Source organism: Lycium ferocissimum, chromosome 6, assembly GCF_029784015.1.
Source record: "Lycium ferocissimum isolate CSIRO_LF1 chromosome 6, AGI_CSIRO_Lferr_CH_V1, whole genome shotgun sequence".
NCBI lineage: Eukaryota > Viridiplantae > Streptophyta > Magnoliopsida > Solanales > Solanaceae > Lycium > Lycium ferocissimum.
In genome coordinates this window covers 44,773,023-44,787,882 of record NC_081347.1, presented here as the reverse complement: position 1 = coordinate 44,787,882, position 14,860 = coordinate 44,773,023, and the positions used below count along the sequence as shown (strand labels likewise).

Below are 14,860 nucleotides of genomic sequence, written 5' to 3'. Positions count from 1 at the left end.
GATTTACTAGTTTGATTCTTTGAAAGATAAAGATTAATTAGGTAAAGATAGAATAATAGATAAAAAACATAGTTTGATTTTGGCATTTGAGCTTTCAAAAGTTTTGGAGGCAAAAGTAACAAAAGTATAAACACGATTCAGGCCTCAAATTTGAATCGCGTTGTTTCATCAAAATAAATTTTCTACCAAGACTCCCGGAGAGCCGGGGGCGGGGTACAAGTCCAATTATTCAAAGCATCTCCGGGCTCAGCATCCCAGATGGTAGGAGTTTCTGGGCAATCATCCAGAATCACGTTGCATTCAGCTTCTTCCTCGGCGATAAACAGATTCTTGAATCCTTCCACGAGAATGTCTTCGGCAGCTTCCTCTGGTACTGGGGTGACAGATGCCTTGGAAAATGATTGATTCAGGAGCGGAACAGGCTTTGGCAAGGGAGTATCACCTTTCCTTCTGAGATTAGCCAGTGACATTTCTTCAAGAGTGGGCTCGTATCCAAGACCAAAAGTATCCTTCTGACCGGGCAATTGAACTGGTTCTACTATTCCATGCAAGTTCACTCCAAGACCCCGACCAGGCTTGAAACCATTTTTTAACATTTCCCAAGCCACCATCATAAGCACCCGTGGCAACTTCACCTTTTCAAATTTCTCGAGTGGTACACATGGTTTCTTTAATATGGAACACGATCCATCTAGCCTTTCTACACTTTCAATAACAGAATTGCATTCTCGGGATAGATCGAATTGTTCCCTCTCCATGGATCACAACTTCTTGCGGTTCCAAACAAACTTCAAACTTTGATGCAAGGTAGAGGGAACCGCACCCCATGTGAATCCACGGCCTTCCTATCAGCAAATTGTAGCTAGCAGATATGTCCATTACTTGGAACTCCACCATGAATTCCACAGGTCCGATTTCCAAGGCTAAGTCAATCTCTCCCACGACACCTCTCTGGGCTCCATCGAAACCTTTGACTCTTACCTGACTGTCGCGAAGCTTCCCGACACCAATCCCCAAAGCTCGGAGAGTAGTGACAGGACATATATTCACAGCTGATCCTCCATCAATCAATACCTTAGAAATGAATTTGTCCCTGCATCTGACTGTGATGTTCAATGCCTTGTTGTGCCCCAAACCTTCAGGTGGCAACTCATCCTCATGAAAAGAGACTCTGTGGGCTTCGAGAATTTCTCCAACCATGGCTGAAAATTTCTCGCTAGAGGTCTCGGCTGGCACATAGGCTTCAGTTAGTACTTTCACCAAAGCGTTCCTATGGGTTTCGGAACTCATCAACAGCGACAATAAAGAAATTTGGGCTGGAGTTTTCTTCAACTGTTCCACCACAGAATATTCCTTGGTTGGCATCTTCCTCCAAAACTCTTCAACCTCAGCCTTAGTCACAGCTTTCTTTTGACCATTTTCTTCGCTTGGTGCTCCTCGTGCTACCTCTTCAGGGGCATAACACTGCCCAGATCGTGTCATCCCGGCAGCAATAGTTTCTACCACCAGTTTTGCCTTTCCCTTGTTCCTTTCATCAGTCGAGTAATTCCAGGGAACTGCTTTGGTGTTGAAAGAAGGGGCCTGAGCGACTAAGGCTGTGATCTTAGGGCGGGGAGTGAGTACTTCCACTTCAATTGGTGCCCTCACTTGAACAGTAATTACAGGAGCGATAAAGGCTGATGATTCAACCTTTTCCTCTTTTTTGACTGGCACAATTGTCCCTTCCAGGTCACATTCTTCATCAATGGCGATCATGTTCACATTTGCATCACCATGATCGGGCAGAGGATTGTCATTTATATTTGGGGGAGCCCCTTTGAGCTGGATGACTCCTTCTTTGATCAATGCCTCAACTTTATCTTTAAGAGTAAGGCAATTTTCTGTATCGTGTCCAGCAACTCCTGAGTGATACGCACAATGCTTAGTCCCATCATACCATCTAGGAAGGGGGTTAGGAACTCTCCCTTGAATTGGATGGAGTATCCCGGCGGTTCTCAATCTTTCGTACAATTGGGCTAAAGGTTCGGCTAATGGTGTATAAGTTTTGGCGGGCTTTCTTTCAAAGTTTGGGCGAGGTCTGGGTGCATTTTGTGGACGGTTTTGTGGTTGGTATTGGGGTTGAGGCGAGTAGATTGGTTGGTATCGTGATGGTTTTTTATAGGCGGGTGCTCGAGGTGGACAATATGTTGGCTGGGTGTGGTAAACAGGGTAAGGAGCGGGTGGAGGCTGGTAGTAGGGCTGAGGGGTTTGGGTGTATTGGCTGTAATATGCGGGCTGGGATGAAGGGTATTGGTAGGTTAGCATCTGGTTTGGTCTACGTTCCTGGATGGTCATGACCGCGGACACTCCGTCCTTCTTCTTCTTAATTGCATCTGATTGAATTGCCTTGCTTGTTGCTTGCAAAGTTGCCAAATTTGTGATTCTCCCTGTCTTGATACCTTCTTCTATAAAATCTCCCATCCTGATAACTTCAGAAAACTTTTGTCCGATGACGCTTATCAGCCTTTCATAATATGTTGCATCTTTTAAAAGACTCGTACGAAAAGCGTCGTCGTCTCACTTCGCCCATCGGGGGCTGGACCTTTGCGGCTTCTGCCCTCCATCGCATAGCATACTCTCTGAAGGTTTCTGTAGACTTCCTTTCCAACTTCATCAAATAGAATCTGTCTGGGACAGTTTCAGTGTTAAACCTGAACCTATCCATGAATTCTTGCGCCATTTCTCCCCAACTATGCCATTTCTGCGGGTCTTGGCATGTATACCAATCCAGAGCTTCTCCTGTCAGACTCCTTATGAACAGCTTCATCCTGATAGCTTGATCTTTCCCCACTCCAACAAGCTTATCACAGTACGATCTCAAGTGGGCCCGAGGATTTCCTTTTCCATCGAACATATCAAATTTCGGCACCTTATATCCAAAATGGGTAACTCGATGTCGGGATGGATACATAAATCCCGCACTCAAGTCCTTCGCATCCCTTCGGGTTTGGATGCTTCGGAATGCTTCCTTCGGACTACGAATTTCTTTTGCCATATTCTCATCCGGCTCTTGCCCTAGCTTCCCTTTCCATCTCCTCATAAGGGTCAAGCTGCGGGTCTTTGACGCAACTGTGCAACCGAGTAGTAAATGGTTGAGCCTCACATATACCGTGGCATTTTTATCGCGTATTATGGCTAGCGGCGTGTGCCGAGGTATGTGTTGAGTTCTTCAGGTAGTTTTGAGTAAGCCGGGTTGAGGAATGTAGGGAGTGGTGAAGGGTGGCGGATTGGTTTGTTGAAAATTAATTGGCTGGGGGTTGGCTTGTTGCGGGTTATTTGGTTGTGGGATGGTTTGTTGTATGTTGGTTTGTTGCGGGGCGATTTGTGACGGGATGGTTTGTTGCGGGCAGATTGGTGGTGGAATGGCTTGTTGTGGGTTTGATTGTTGTGAGATGGTTTGTTGCTGGCTAGTTTGTTGTGAATCGGTAGTATTTGGATGGCATGTGTAAAGCGGAGGGTTTATAGGAGAGGGCTGAGGAGCGGGCGAGTCAACAGGTGAAAATGATGGTGGAAGCGTTGCATTTGTTCTTTGTTCGTGGTGAGGGGTATTGAGGGGGGGGGGGGGGGGGTGATGGGGATTGGTAAGATTTCGCAGTCGCTCGATTTTAGTTTGCATATTGGCTACTTGCTGCACCAGTCGGGCGATGAGTTTGTCATTCCCTCCTCCCGAAGCTTCGGGTTCATCTCTCGGAAGGCGACAAGTCCCAAGCCATTCGTTCGGAGGCCACTCGAATCATTCATATGTTGAATGCTCGTTTCTTTGATCTTGTAAAGTACGGGTGGTCTGCCACAACACGATAAAATCTAACACGAATCAACCTTTGGGGAAATAATCAAAATAAAAGAAAACCTTAAAAAAAAAAAAAAAAAGAAAAGAAAACTGCGTTAGTATAGTGCGAATAACTGCTGCTGAAAATAATGCGAACATTGAGCAAACAATGTCGAAAGAAACACATATTGCATAGCAAACAAAACACCTATAGCACACAAAACACATATTGCATGGCAACAAATTAAATAGTAAAAGGGGATATAGCAAACATAACGCGACCTATTATGCACGGGACCTCCTTTGTGCCAGAGGTAGGCCTAACGCGGATTTGAAGGATAAAATATGCAATTAAATATCATCCCAATGTGCTATTAATTGAAAGCCCCAAAAACATACAATGTTTAGAAATTTAAAAAATACAAAAGTAATTATTACAATGACTCTCATAAGCTAATTAAAATGAGGAAAGCCCTTCGCTACTCTTGAACCCTTTATTTGCTTGGATTGTATGCCCGATCTTTCGGCGATGCATGATATGGTCAGAACTCCTCCCGTTTGATACCTTCTCGACGTAAGTGTCCCCATGCATGCCTGCTCGTAATTAAACGCCTGCTGCTCGTATTGTACTGTCTCGTGGCTGCCTGCGTATACAAGCGATTAGTTCTACCTAAATAGCACATGGTCCACACAACACGCATATTTATCCTTCAAATCAATGCATATAACATGAAAATCGTCGCTTGGGGTCATGAACCCACTCGGACATTTGGACGAGGTTGACTAATGGACTTAATACACCTTGGGTATTAAGCCTCCTAGGCTCGTGCATGCTCTTAAAGAGGGTTTTGGTTTAGCTCTATCCTGAGTTTTCTAAGATTTGGCTTACTAGACGCAAGGTTCCCGAGCGGACTACTCGAGTGAGAAGGCTACGCGGTCACCAAAATTTGGACACCCGCGCATATGCCAACTCTCTAAATTTTGGAATTTTTGAAAGAAATTTGCGTGCGCAAAACACACGCCTCGCGTGTACGTGTGATAGTGTGAATTTCCGAAAGTGGAGGAAGTATGAACGGAATGACAATTTAATAAAAGCAAAATATACATATTACATGGCAAAGACAAATAAGGCACCAAACAATAATAAAAACATTTAAAAGCATATAAGGCAAAATAAAGAAAAACAAACAAAACATCCAACAAATTATTAATTAACCTAAGTCTGTTGTGGTTTAGAACCTACTGATTCCCCAGCAGAGTCGCCAAGCTGTTATACCCCATTTTAACCGGGTTAAATTAGAGTACAACATATTGGAGATTCCTATTTTTTGCTTTATTTTAGGAGTCGCCACCTAATTGATTTTAAGGTGAATTAGGGCACCTAATTATTAACTAAGGTAAAGCTAACTAAACCTCCGTTAATGTCCGTTTAATTTTCAATTCTAGGTAAGGGTTCTAATTATCCTAAAGGGAAGGGGTTAGGCATCCTCTAGATCCGTTAACTACGGTTTACCGACCAAACTTAGGTTAATTAATCATATGTGAAAAGCATGAAATATAGCACTTTGTAAGTATTGGAGAAATATAATTAACTTGTCGAACAATGTATGTAAAAGCAACATCTGGACTTTTAAAAACAAGAACTTTTAATCATATTGATTTTGCCTTTAGCAGTTTAAACTAAAAAAATAATAAACGTTACTTTAAAGTCTAAAAAGACTACTTCAAATCTAGGCCAAAGTTTTCTCAAAATATTTTAAAAGAAAAAGAAAAAAATAAAAAAACAATTAGTTTTTAAAAACAATCAGTTTTTATATGCAGATTCGAAAATTCCAAAAATGAGCTTCCAGGTGAATATTGAACAAACTTTTCTAGATTCAGAAGGATGTTAAAATCTCATTTTACTTTGAAAATGGCTTTGCTGCAACCTCAAAATTAACTTACTCAAAAGTAGGTTTTGATTTGTAAGAATGAACCAAGGCCAAGATAAAAACTGATTCTCTGTTTCCCAAAAATATATTTACGTTGCACCTTTTTTAAACTCTTAGAACCATAAAAGAAATCTGTAGTTGAAAGAAGTGAGGTCAACTAATGTTTTGGAAAAATATAACTACTTCTCAAGACTTCACTAAAAAATAATATCCCAAACCCCCTAAAGGTTCAAATGTTCAAAGGTTGATAACCTAAAATAAATCAAATAAACAGTCGCACACACAAAATAACCAGTTAAGCATAAGATGAGAAGAAACAAAACGCTGCAACCATTCCTGTCTCCTCCTCTCTTTTCTTGCTTTAGTTCGGACTTTTTCAAGAGAGGAAGAAGAGTTAATGAACGAACGAATGCGGATTCTGGTTTCCTCTTTGTTTCTATTCGGATGTGCTTGAGGGAGCAAAAGAAGCGAATGAAATGGAGATGCATGTTGCAAGTCTAGTGGCAGTGTCGAGTCTCAAAGCGAGACTACTTGGGCAGTGAGAGTCTTTCACGAAGACTCCATTTTGCTCCCAAAGTGTACATGTAAAAGAAAAAAAGAAATAGGAATAAGGAATAGCCGGATATATAACATTAACATTAGATTCAAGCAAAAACACATATGGAGCAAAATTCCATCATAAGTTTAACGTTAACAGGTAGACAACATGTACACCACTTCATGTACGATTAAACTAGTAAAAGAATGCATTTAAGCTTAGATTTAAGCTATGTCCGAGTCTGCAAAGTATGTAAAAGAAATTTAAACAAGGACGGGCTATGCTAATTAATCACTTAATGTAATACTCCTAAAGATGGAATTTCTTAGGCAACAACCTTAGATGAAAATCAAGGCATATTAAAGAATGAAGTGGTTCAACTTTTTGTATGTAAAGAAATGGAAAGCCAAGCTGATTTCCATGCACAGCAAATCCATATATTAGCCTAACAATTATCATTATTGTTTATACTTGCATTAAGTATTTGCAAATAGCATGCACAACCAGCAACTAAATGAGCTATACACATCTTACGGTTTATGCATATATATTGGAGCTTAGCAACTGTTCTCTAGTTCTTTTAATAAACCCAATTACAGATCTTTATTCATAAATAAGGTATTTAAATAAGGAGAATCTAGATCATGCTTCATCTACTTGACTTATAAATGGTTCTGAAGATTAAGGTATTAATCTCTTAAAATTCGGACTAAACACGTAAATCAATTCAAATTATGCGCAATGCCTAGTTAAATCGATAATAACAGACTTTATATGAAATCCAACCAGAGAAGAGAACTTAAGAATCATGCTTAATTCTAATAACTGAAATACAATATATTTCTAAAGATTTTGCAATTCAGAAACTCCTTTAAAAGCCTACTGATTTACCACTCATTCATCATAGATTCAACAAAATGTAGTCCAATACATGTTATTTTCGTTCGGATTTTATGGCCCAAATACACAGCACAAATGAATCCTAAGGCATGATTTCTAGAGAAAACAAAGTCTACAGCATATTCATTCGAAGCTTAAAGGAAAGAAAGAAAACAGCTAGAAAGAACTTTAGAGCTACGGACCTTTTTATGGTGCAGTGAACTGGGGTGCGGGGTCTTAGATCCGACGAACTCCGGACTCGAACTTGAGTACTTCTTTTGGATATAAAACTATGGCAACATGCAACTGGATTTTATTTTATTTTTTTTTTTTAAAAAGAGGCCAAGAAAGAGAGGAAAACAAGAGCTCAAAGGAAAGAAAGCCGTTCAGAACTTCAGGTAGAAGGGTGGTTATGCGGCTCAAAAACCTTCCCCTAAAATGAATAGAAAAGCTAGTATTTATAGTGACAAGATAGGGTTTCGTTGGGGTTCAAGATTTGGGCGGGATTTCTTGGTCAAATCTTCATTCAAAATCCAAACGTTAGGATTTTTGTATGAATATGCCAATCACAAGTCAGAAAAGAGAAGGAAGAAGACAAAAGCAAATAAAGTCTTGTACCCCAAAACGAAAGGTAAAAATAATCTAATTTCGACACATTTATCCGAATTCAAACTTTGCCTGAAATGGTGAAACCTTCTCTGTCTTACGGATGAACAAGAGTTGGAATTTTCTCCCAAAAAGGAAGAGGAGAGGTGGAGAGCCGTTTTTGATGGTTTGATGAAACCCTACTTTATGTTTAAGGAATGATGTGGGCTGCTGGTAGGGTAGAATTATTTTGATAGATGGGCTTAGACAGATGTGGCTTTAGTTAAAGGAATTGGGCTGGAAGACTCATTTAAATGGGCTAGAGGTTGGTGTTGGATATTGCCTGAAAATTGTGACCTTTCACTACCTCAAAATGTTTTCCTTAAGCTTCCTCATGATTGAATAAAAATATATTCTTTTAGCCATATTATATAATACCATGTAATATAAACATATTAATGTTTAATATACCTTAAAAATTATAGCACTTAAAATAAATTATGCAATACTCTAAAGTTTAGTGAAAAATGCCATAATAAAATATTATAAAGCGTAAAACTAGAATAGTATCACTACGTTATTAAGTCGATGAACATGAGAAGCCTTAAAGATGAAAATTGGAAGTTAAAAGAAATACGACGACGACGACGACGACGACGACGATGATGATGATGATGATGATGATGATGATGATGATAATAATAATAATAATAATAATAATAATGATAATAATAATAATAATGATAATAATATGAATAATAATAACAATAATAATAATAATAATGATAATAATAATAAATAATGATAATAACGATAATAGGCGATGACTATAGTTGGACAGTGAAAAACGACCATATTAATAAAAAGCAAATAATTGTGGTAAAGTATACATAACTATTCGCAAAATAAAAATTTCGAAAAGGGGCGGGACAAAATCGGGTGTCAACATACATACATAGATATATGTCATCAAACTGTGCCCATGTATACAAACCGACAAGCTGTCAAAATGATATGACTAAATATGGACTGAGAAGGTCATGAGACATCTAACTGTACGAATCTATCTACGAGCCTTTACATAGAGTGCATAACATGATTAGGACGGGATAGGGCCCAGCCATGCCCATATATACTCAAAAGAATCATACCAATTAGACTGCAGCTCCAGAACAAGCGGAGTGCTCCTGCACAAACGCTGAGGAAGCAACCTAAGGGTCTGATCCGTCTCCCTGTCTACGTACGGGCATGAACGCAGCGTTCACAACAAAAAGTACGTCAATGACAATAATATACTGAGTATGTAAGGCATGAGTAACCACATAATGAAAGTATGAAGATAACATAAGATAAATGAGATCAATCTGTACCTCTGAATGACTCTTAAGGCGGATGTCATGCATGTTTGACTTTTAAAAAAAAACATTTTCATACATGCATATATAATACCATACCCGGCCATATAGGCTCGGTGTCATCCGTACCTGGCCATAATAGACTCGGTGTTATCCGTAACTAACTGCAGTGGTGTGCACAATAGGTGTCGTACCCGACCGACTATAGCGCGGCTTGGTGTGAGAAAATAGCTACATGTATATAAAGCATGCATGAGAGCCCAAATAAAAGCTATAACTCTATCGGAGTGACGTAAGGTCGGTAACCTCCGATTATCATTATGGAACTATCATCATCAGCGTATCTCGCCTTGAAGGAACAATAACCATAAGATGATATTAACAACTATAAACAAGATCAATAACTATAAGACAAGATCAATAATCATGAGACAAGAATCCATAAGACCATAAGAACATCAAGAATCATAAGCTTCTAGTATTTCTAGGAATAAGGTCATTATGGATATCATTTGTGTGGGTTCGTTTTAATAAGATCATGTCATAAGAAAGAAAGAGACAGCCTTAACATACCTTATCGTCTCCTTAACTACTCAACGCCTATCCTCCCAAGCTTGTAAATATACATTCAAGATGATTCATACTAAAGTTAACTCTTTGAAACTCCCATAAGGTCAAACTAAAGTAATTGGTAAGCTAATGAAAATTGGATAGCGTTTCCCTTATATCCTCTACTTCCACACACTCCGAAACAACTCCCAAAACCACAATAAATCATCAAGAATATCACAATCAAAATATTACATTCAAATTATACACAATCTAGTCCCAAAACTTCCTTTCATAGTCAATCCATAACAACAACTTCAACACAACATTCTTTTGACCTTTTTCTCCAATTTCCTTTCCTCAAATCTTAGCATAATTACCAAATAAACCCATAAGCATGAAACTAAGATGAAATCTTACCTCAAGATTCAAGAACACTTCAATTCCAAGGTTACTCCACCTTAAGATACTCACCCAAAGCTTCTTCAAGAAGAGAAAATAAGGTTAAACCTCACTTTGAAACCCTAAATACTGTGATCTTCACTTTGATCTTTGATTTATGCTCTGAGATGTGTGAATGTGTTTGGCGAAGTCAATAGAGCTTTCTTGAACTTGAGACTATGTTTAAAATGAAGAGGGGTCATCAGACTTAAAATCTGGAAAATTTCACCGACTTACAAAATACTGGCCGTATTTCTTGGCCGTATAAATTATATGGTCCGTATCTCAAATCGTATAATTTTATACGGGCCGTAACTTTGGTCTTATTTTTTAGATTTTTAATCTGTCAGTTGCATTGGAAAGAAAACTCTCTGAAATTAAATTTACATAGGTTATGCATTCCGTAACTCCTCATATGATAAGAGATATACCTCCCTCAAGTTGGACCAAAAATCCTATTCAGAATTCTGTCAAGTTTTTCCAAAGTTTTGGCAAACTTAATTTCTTCGATTCGCTTGATTCTGGAACTTTTAGATACTTGTTTAACACTTGTTAAAAGTCTTCCTCACCCTTATAAGCATTCCATGGCCTCTCCGGCTTACGCTAGTTTACCTCTGACATAACCAATGCAAAAATTTGCGAGGTGTAGAATCATATATATACGGTCCGTATCCTCGGCCGTATAACATTATATGGCCAACATCCTGGCCGTATAAAATTATATGGTCCGTATAGTTGGCCGTATAATACCACCTCCAAAATTGCCGTCTCTGGAAATTTTTAAAATCTTTAAATACGGTTCATATCTCAAAATACGGATCTTATCTTGATTATACAGTCCATATTCTATATTTTCCAGAAACAACTTTTAACAACCTTTCCTCTTCGATTCACTTATTCTCTAATTCTTCCGTAACTTACCAAACATGAACTTAACCACTTTTAAGCATAAGTTAGGCATGTCTAATCTCATATAACCTCCGAAAACAATCCCGACGTCCAAACTAAAATAACTTACGTACGATGATTCTAAATTATAAAACCACAAGGTATAACAAGTACGTATCCGGGATTTTGAAAACCATTTTTGGGGGTGTAAAGTCTACTAAACTGTATGAGCACCGTTGTCCTAAGACGACTAGTTCCAAACATAAAAGATTTCAATAACAATGTGAGTCTTTACAACTGTTCACAAACCACAATACAACATTTAAAGATAAATAATGAAATAGAAGAGTTAGGCTAGGGGCATACCAAGCCCCTAGTTAGCCATTTTATCTCATTGTTGTTCATGTATATATATATATATATATATATATATATATATATATATGGAATAATTACGTGTTATAGCTACTTTTAGTACATAATTAGTGATATTAACTACCTTTTGTTTTAATTACTAATAATAACTAAATACTTTTTGAATATAACTAGTATAGTTACATAGTAACTTTTAGTTACTGGTGCGCAAATACACCTAAAATTTTGCACCCGCAATCCCATATCCCCCTTTTAATGGTTACAATATCAATCACTTAATATATATTACCATTCTCTCTCCTTTTCATAAATTTTTGACTTTCTCTATTCTCACTCACTACCCATTTCAGATTTTTCATTTCTCAAATCCCTAAAAAATTCTCTCTCTCCTTCTATCAACCACCACCACGACGGGTGGCGGCCGCCCCTCTCTAAAATTTTTTTTGGTTTCCATGATTTCAAGCTTTGTGGACAAATTAAACATAAGAAGGCAATTAACCTTTCCATTTTCTTTTTTATGTGAATGATGTTCCAACTAGAATGATCATTCATTATGGCTGTGGGCTTATCTCCCATTGTGGGCAAGTTGTAGCTGTAAATGCCAAGACTTTTGGGCTGTGGACCAGTGCCCATAAATTTGGACCGAGTTGCATTTGATCTGTGGCTAGGGTTTTTTTTGGTGGTCTAGGGTTTTTTAGGATTTTGAGAAGATGAAAAATATATGTATTTGAGTATGTTCTATGATATAGTTACCAATTGTTGTGGTTGGTGATGTATTTATGTAAGTTTTTCTATATTTTTGTGTATTTTGTTCAAATTAATTCCATCAGTTCATCTAATTTCAAATACACGATTGACGAAAATACATTGTAAGTTTTCTATATATTTGTGTAGTTTGTTCAAATTAATCCATCAAATACATGTGTGATGCAAATTGTTACTCACACAAATACATGAGATTTAATATAAAAATACATGGGGTTTGACTGGTAACTTCAAATGCATTGGTTATGCTATCAAATACATGTGTAAATCAAAACGAAATCAATATTGAAAACTTCAAATACATTACCGCTAAAATACATGAGTGATGCAAATTGTTACTCACACAAATACATGAGATTTAATATAAAATACATGGAGTTTGATTAAAAACTTCAAATACATTGGTTATGCTATCAAATACATGGGTAAATCAAGAACGAAATCAATATTGAAAACTTCAAATATATTGGCTGTTGAATGTTTTCAAATTTTGAATTTTTGATTTTTTATGTTTGAATGTTGAAGATTGGATGGAGGAATAGAAAATGGTTATGGAAAGGTAATCTAAAATCTGATTTTGTGGAAGGGTACGGTAAAAAATACCAATTAATAGCTAATTAATTGATCCCACCGTTATGGTCTTAAATCAAGGGATACGTTTTATTTTTTACTGTGTTACTATGTATTTATAAGCATCAAATACATTCGAAAAAATACCTTAATTTGGGAAAATATAGCTACAAATGGTAATTTTTAAAAGGTAGCTATAAATGATAGGAAACTACCAAAAGGTAGTCATTTTGTTAATTTTACCTTACATATATATATTAGCATCCCTTTTAATCTCGAACTGCCTTTGAAAGAAGGAAAGATCTGTTGGGCCTTAGCCCAACAGTTTGGCTTGACGCAGGCCCAAGTGGCCAAAAAGGGTGAAGAGGATAAGAGTGGAAAAAGGAACCCGGTTTGAATTTATTTATTGTGCTTATCATTCACAAGAACGAACTAAATACAAGTATATATACATATATCAACAAAGCATACATAATATCAGATTGCAGTATTGCCGCAACAAATTTAGGAAGTGGGCCTGGCAAGCCCCAATCACATATAAATCGTAAAAAATCCTACTGAGACAGAAGGATAGGCCCAAACTTATCCCTTTGTGCTAACCTGAGCCTGAAATGGGCCTTTCTATATCCATTTAGAAGTTTGGACACTATATTCAAGCTGACAGACTCCAAGGATTAAGGCCCAAGGGAAGCCTATCTGATTTTAACTTGATATCCACCTATATACAGATGATATACCATCTGATATACACTTTGACATGTATATCAGGTGTGTATACCTGGTATACATCTAACAAACTCAACTATCACTTACATAAAGGGTTAAGTCTTATGAAGGCTCATGTATATATCATGTATACACCTCTATTTTTAAAACTTAAGTGATTAGTTAACCTGCCCATTTTAACCAATCTAATTCCAACTCTTTTTATTTATTTATCCCGATTAAACAACATTGGGCTGGGTCGAAACAACTCTAATCCATCCAAGTATCACCTTAATCCTATGGTCCAATTAGAATTATCAGTCATTAACTTAAGTTGACTGTACTGAACTGGGTTGCAAGAACTCCAAGTTTTTTCCAAATTCACCTTAAGCTTTTGACTCTATTAACCCCTTAATCCATTTTTTCATTTATCACTATTAATCGTAACAGATGGCAGTTCGCATTTTCCGGGCGGGGTTAGCGCTCAGAAATCTACTAGGAGGTAGTTGGTGCTCTTTCGGACTTTGTTTTCGAAAAAGAGTCGCCACCTAATTTATGGGTAAACCAGAACCGGGTCCAAAGGATTTATTCAAATGGAGTGAAAAAGCCTTTGTAATTCAAAGTTCTAGGTAAGGGTTCTGCTGATCCCTTAGGGAAGGTGCTAGGCACCCTAGTATTAAGGATCCGTACTATACGGTTGACCTTCGAATTCCAATGTGTGAATTATGCATGAATTTTTTATATTTTTGTTTATTTTCTCGTATTTATAAAAGACTGTCATTTGGCATATCATTTTTTTTAAAGGGATTGAATATATTCCCTTTTTTGTATAAGGATAGTATATTTTGTTTTGAAAAGTGCCAACTCATTTTGATATATATATATATATATATATATGTCCATGGCATAACCCTTGTATTGTTATTCTTGGTTAGACCATATACTACTCCAAAACACCCCATTCTAGGTCCTCGTATTTACAAGTGTGTTTTATTTATTTGAATAAGTCCGCTTTATAAAAATGATTTGATTTTTTTTGATTTTTTCTCGGATCCGTATATATGTAAGCAAAATTGGTTTTGGTTTAAGTTGGGCATAGGGCCAAAATTTTCATTTTTTGTTTACTTTGGGCTTCAGCCCAGAAATTATTTTTCCTTTTCAGATTCAGTCCAATTCATATACTTGAAAGGAAAACTTATGGGAATAACTACCTTAACGGTGGAACTTACCAACCGAAGCTACCATTTCACAATTACAGCTTGGAGCTAACATAAAACAAAATATGTGTGAATTTGCGTGTATTTGAAGGTCTTCAAATACACGCAGAAGCTGTGTATTTCACGTGCATTTGGGCGAGGCTCACCCTTTGCCCGCCCAGGTTCGAACCCAGCCAACAACAATTATTTACATTTTTTCCTAGCTTCTTCTCCTTGTATTTTGAGTGTATTTAAGTGCAGTTTCGTCATATGTA

General features: G+C 37.4%; 1 protein-coding gene across 1 annotated transcript; it reads right to left on the bottom strand.

Moving 5' to 3' along the window:
- Positions 1-708: 708 nt before the first annotated feature.
- On the bottom strand, positions 709-2,460 carry LOC132061316 (uncharacterized). Its single transcript, XM_059454156.1, has one exon. It carries the CDS (start codon positions 2,458-2,460, stop codon positions 709-711), a length of 1,752 nt encoding a protein of 583 aa, XP_059310139.1.
- Between the last annotated feature and the right edge of the window lie 12,400 nt (positions 2,461-14,860).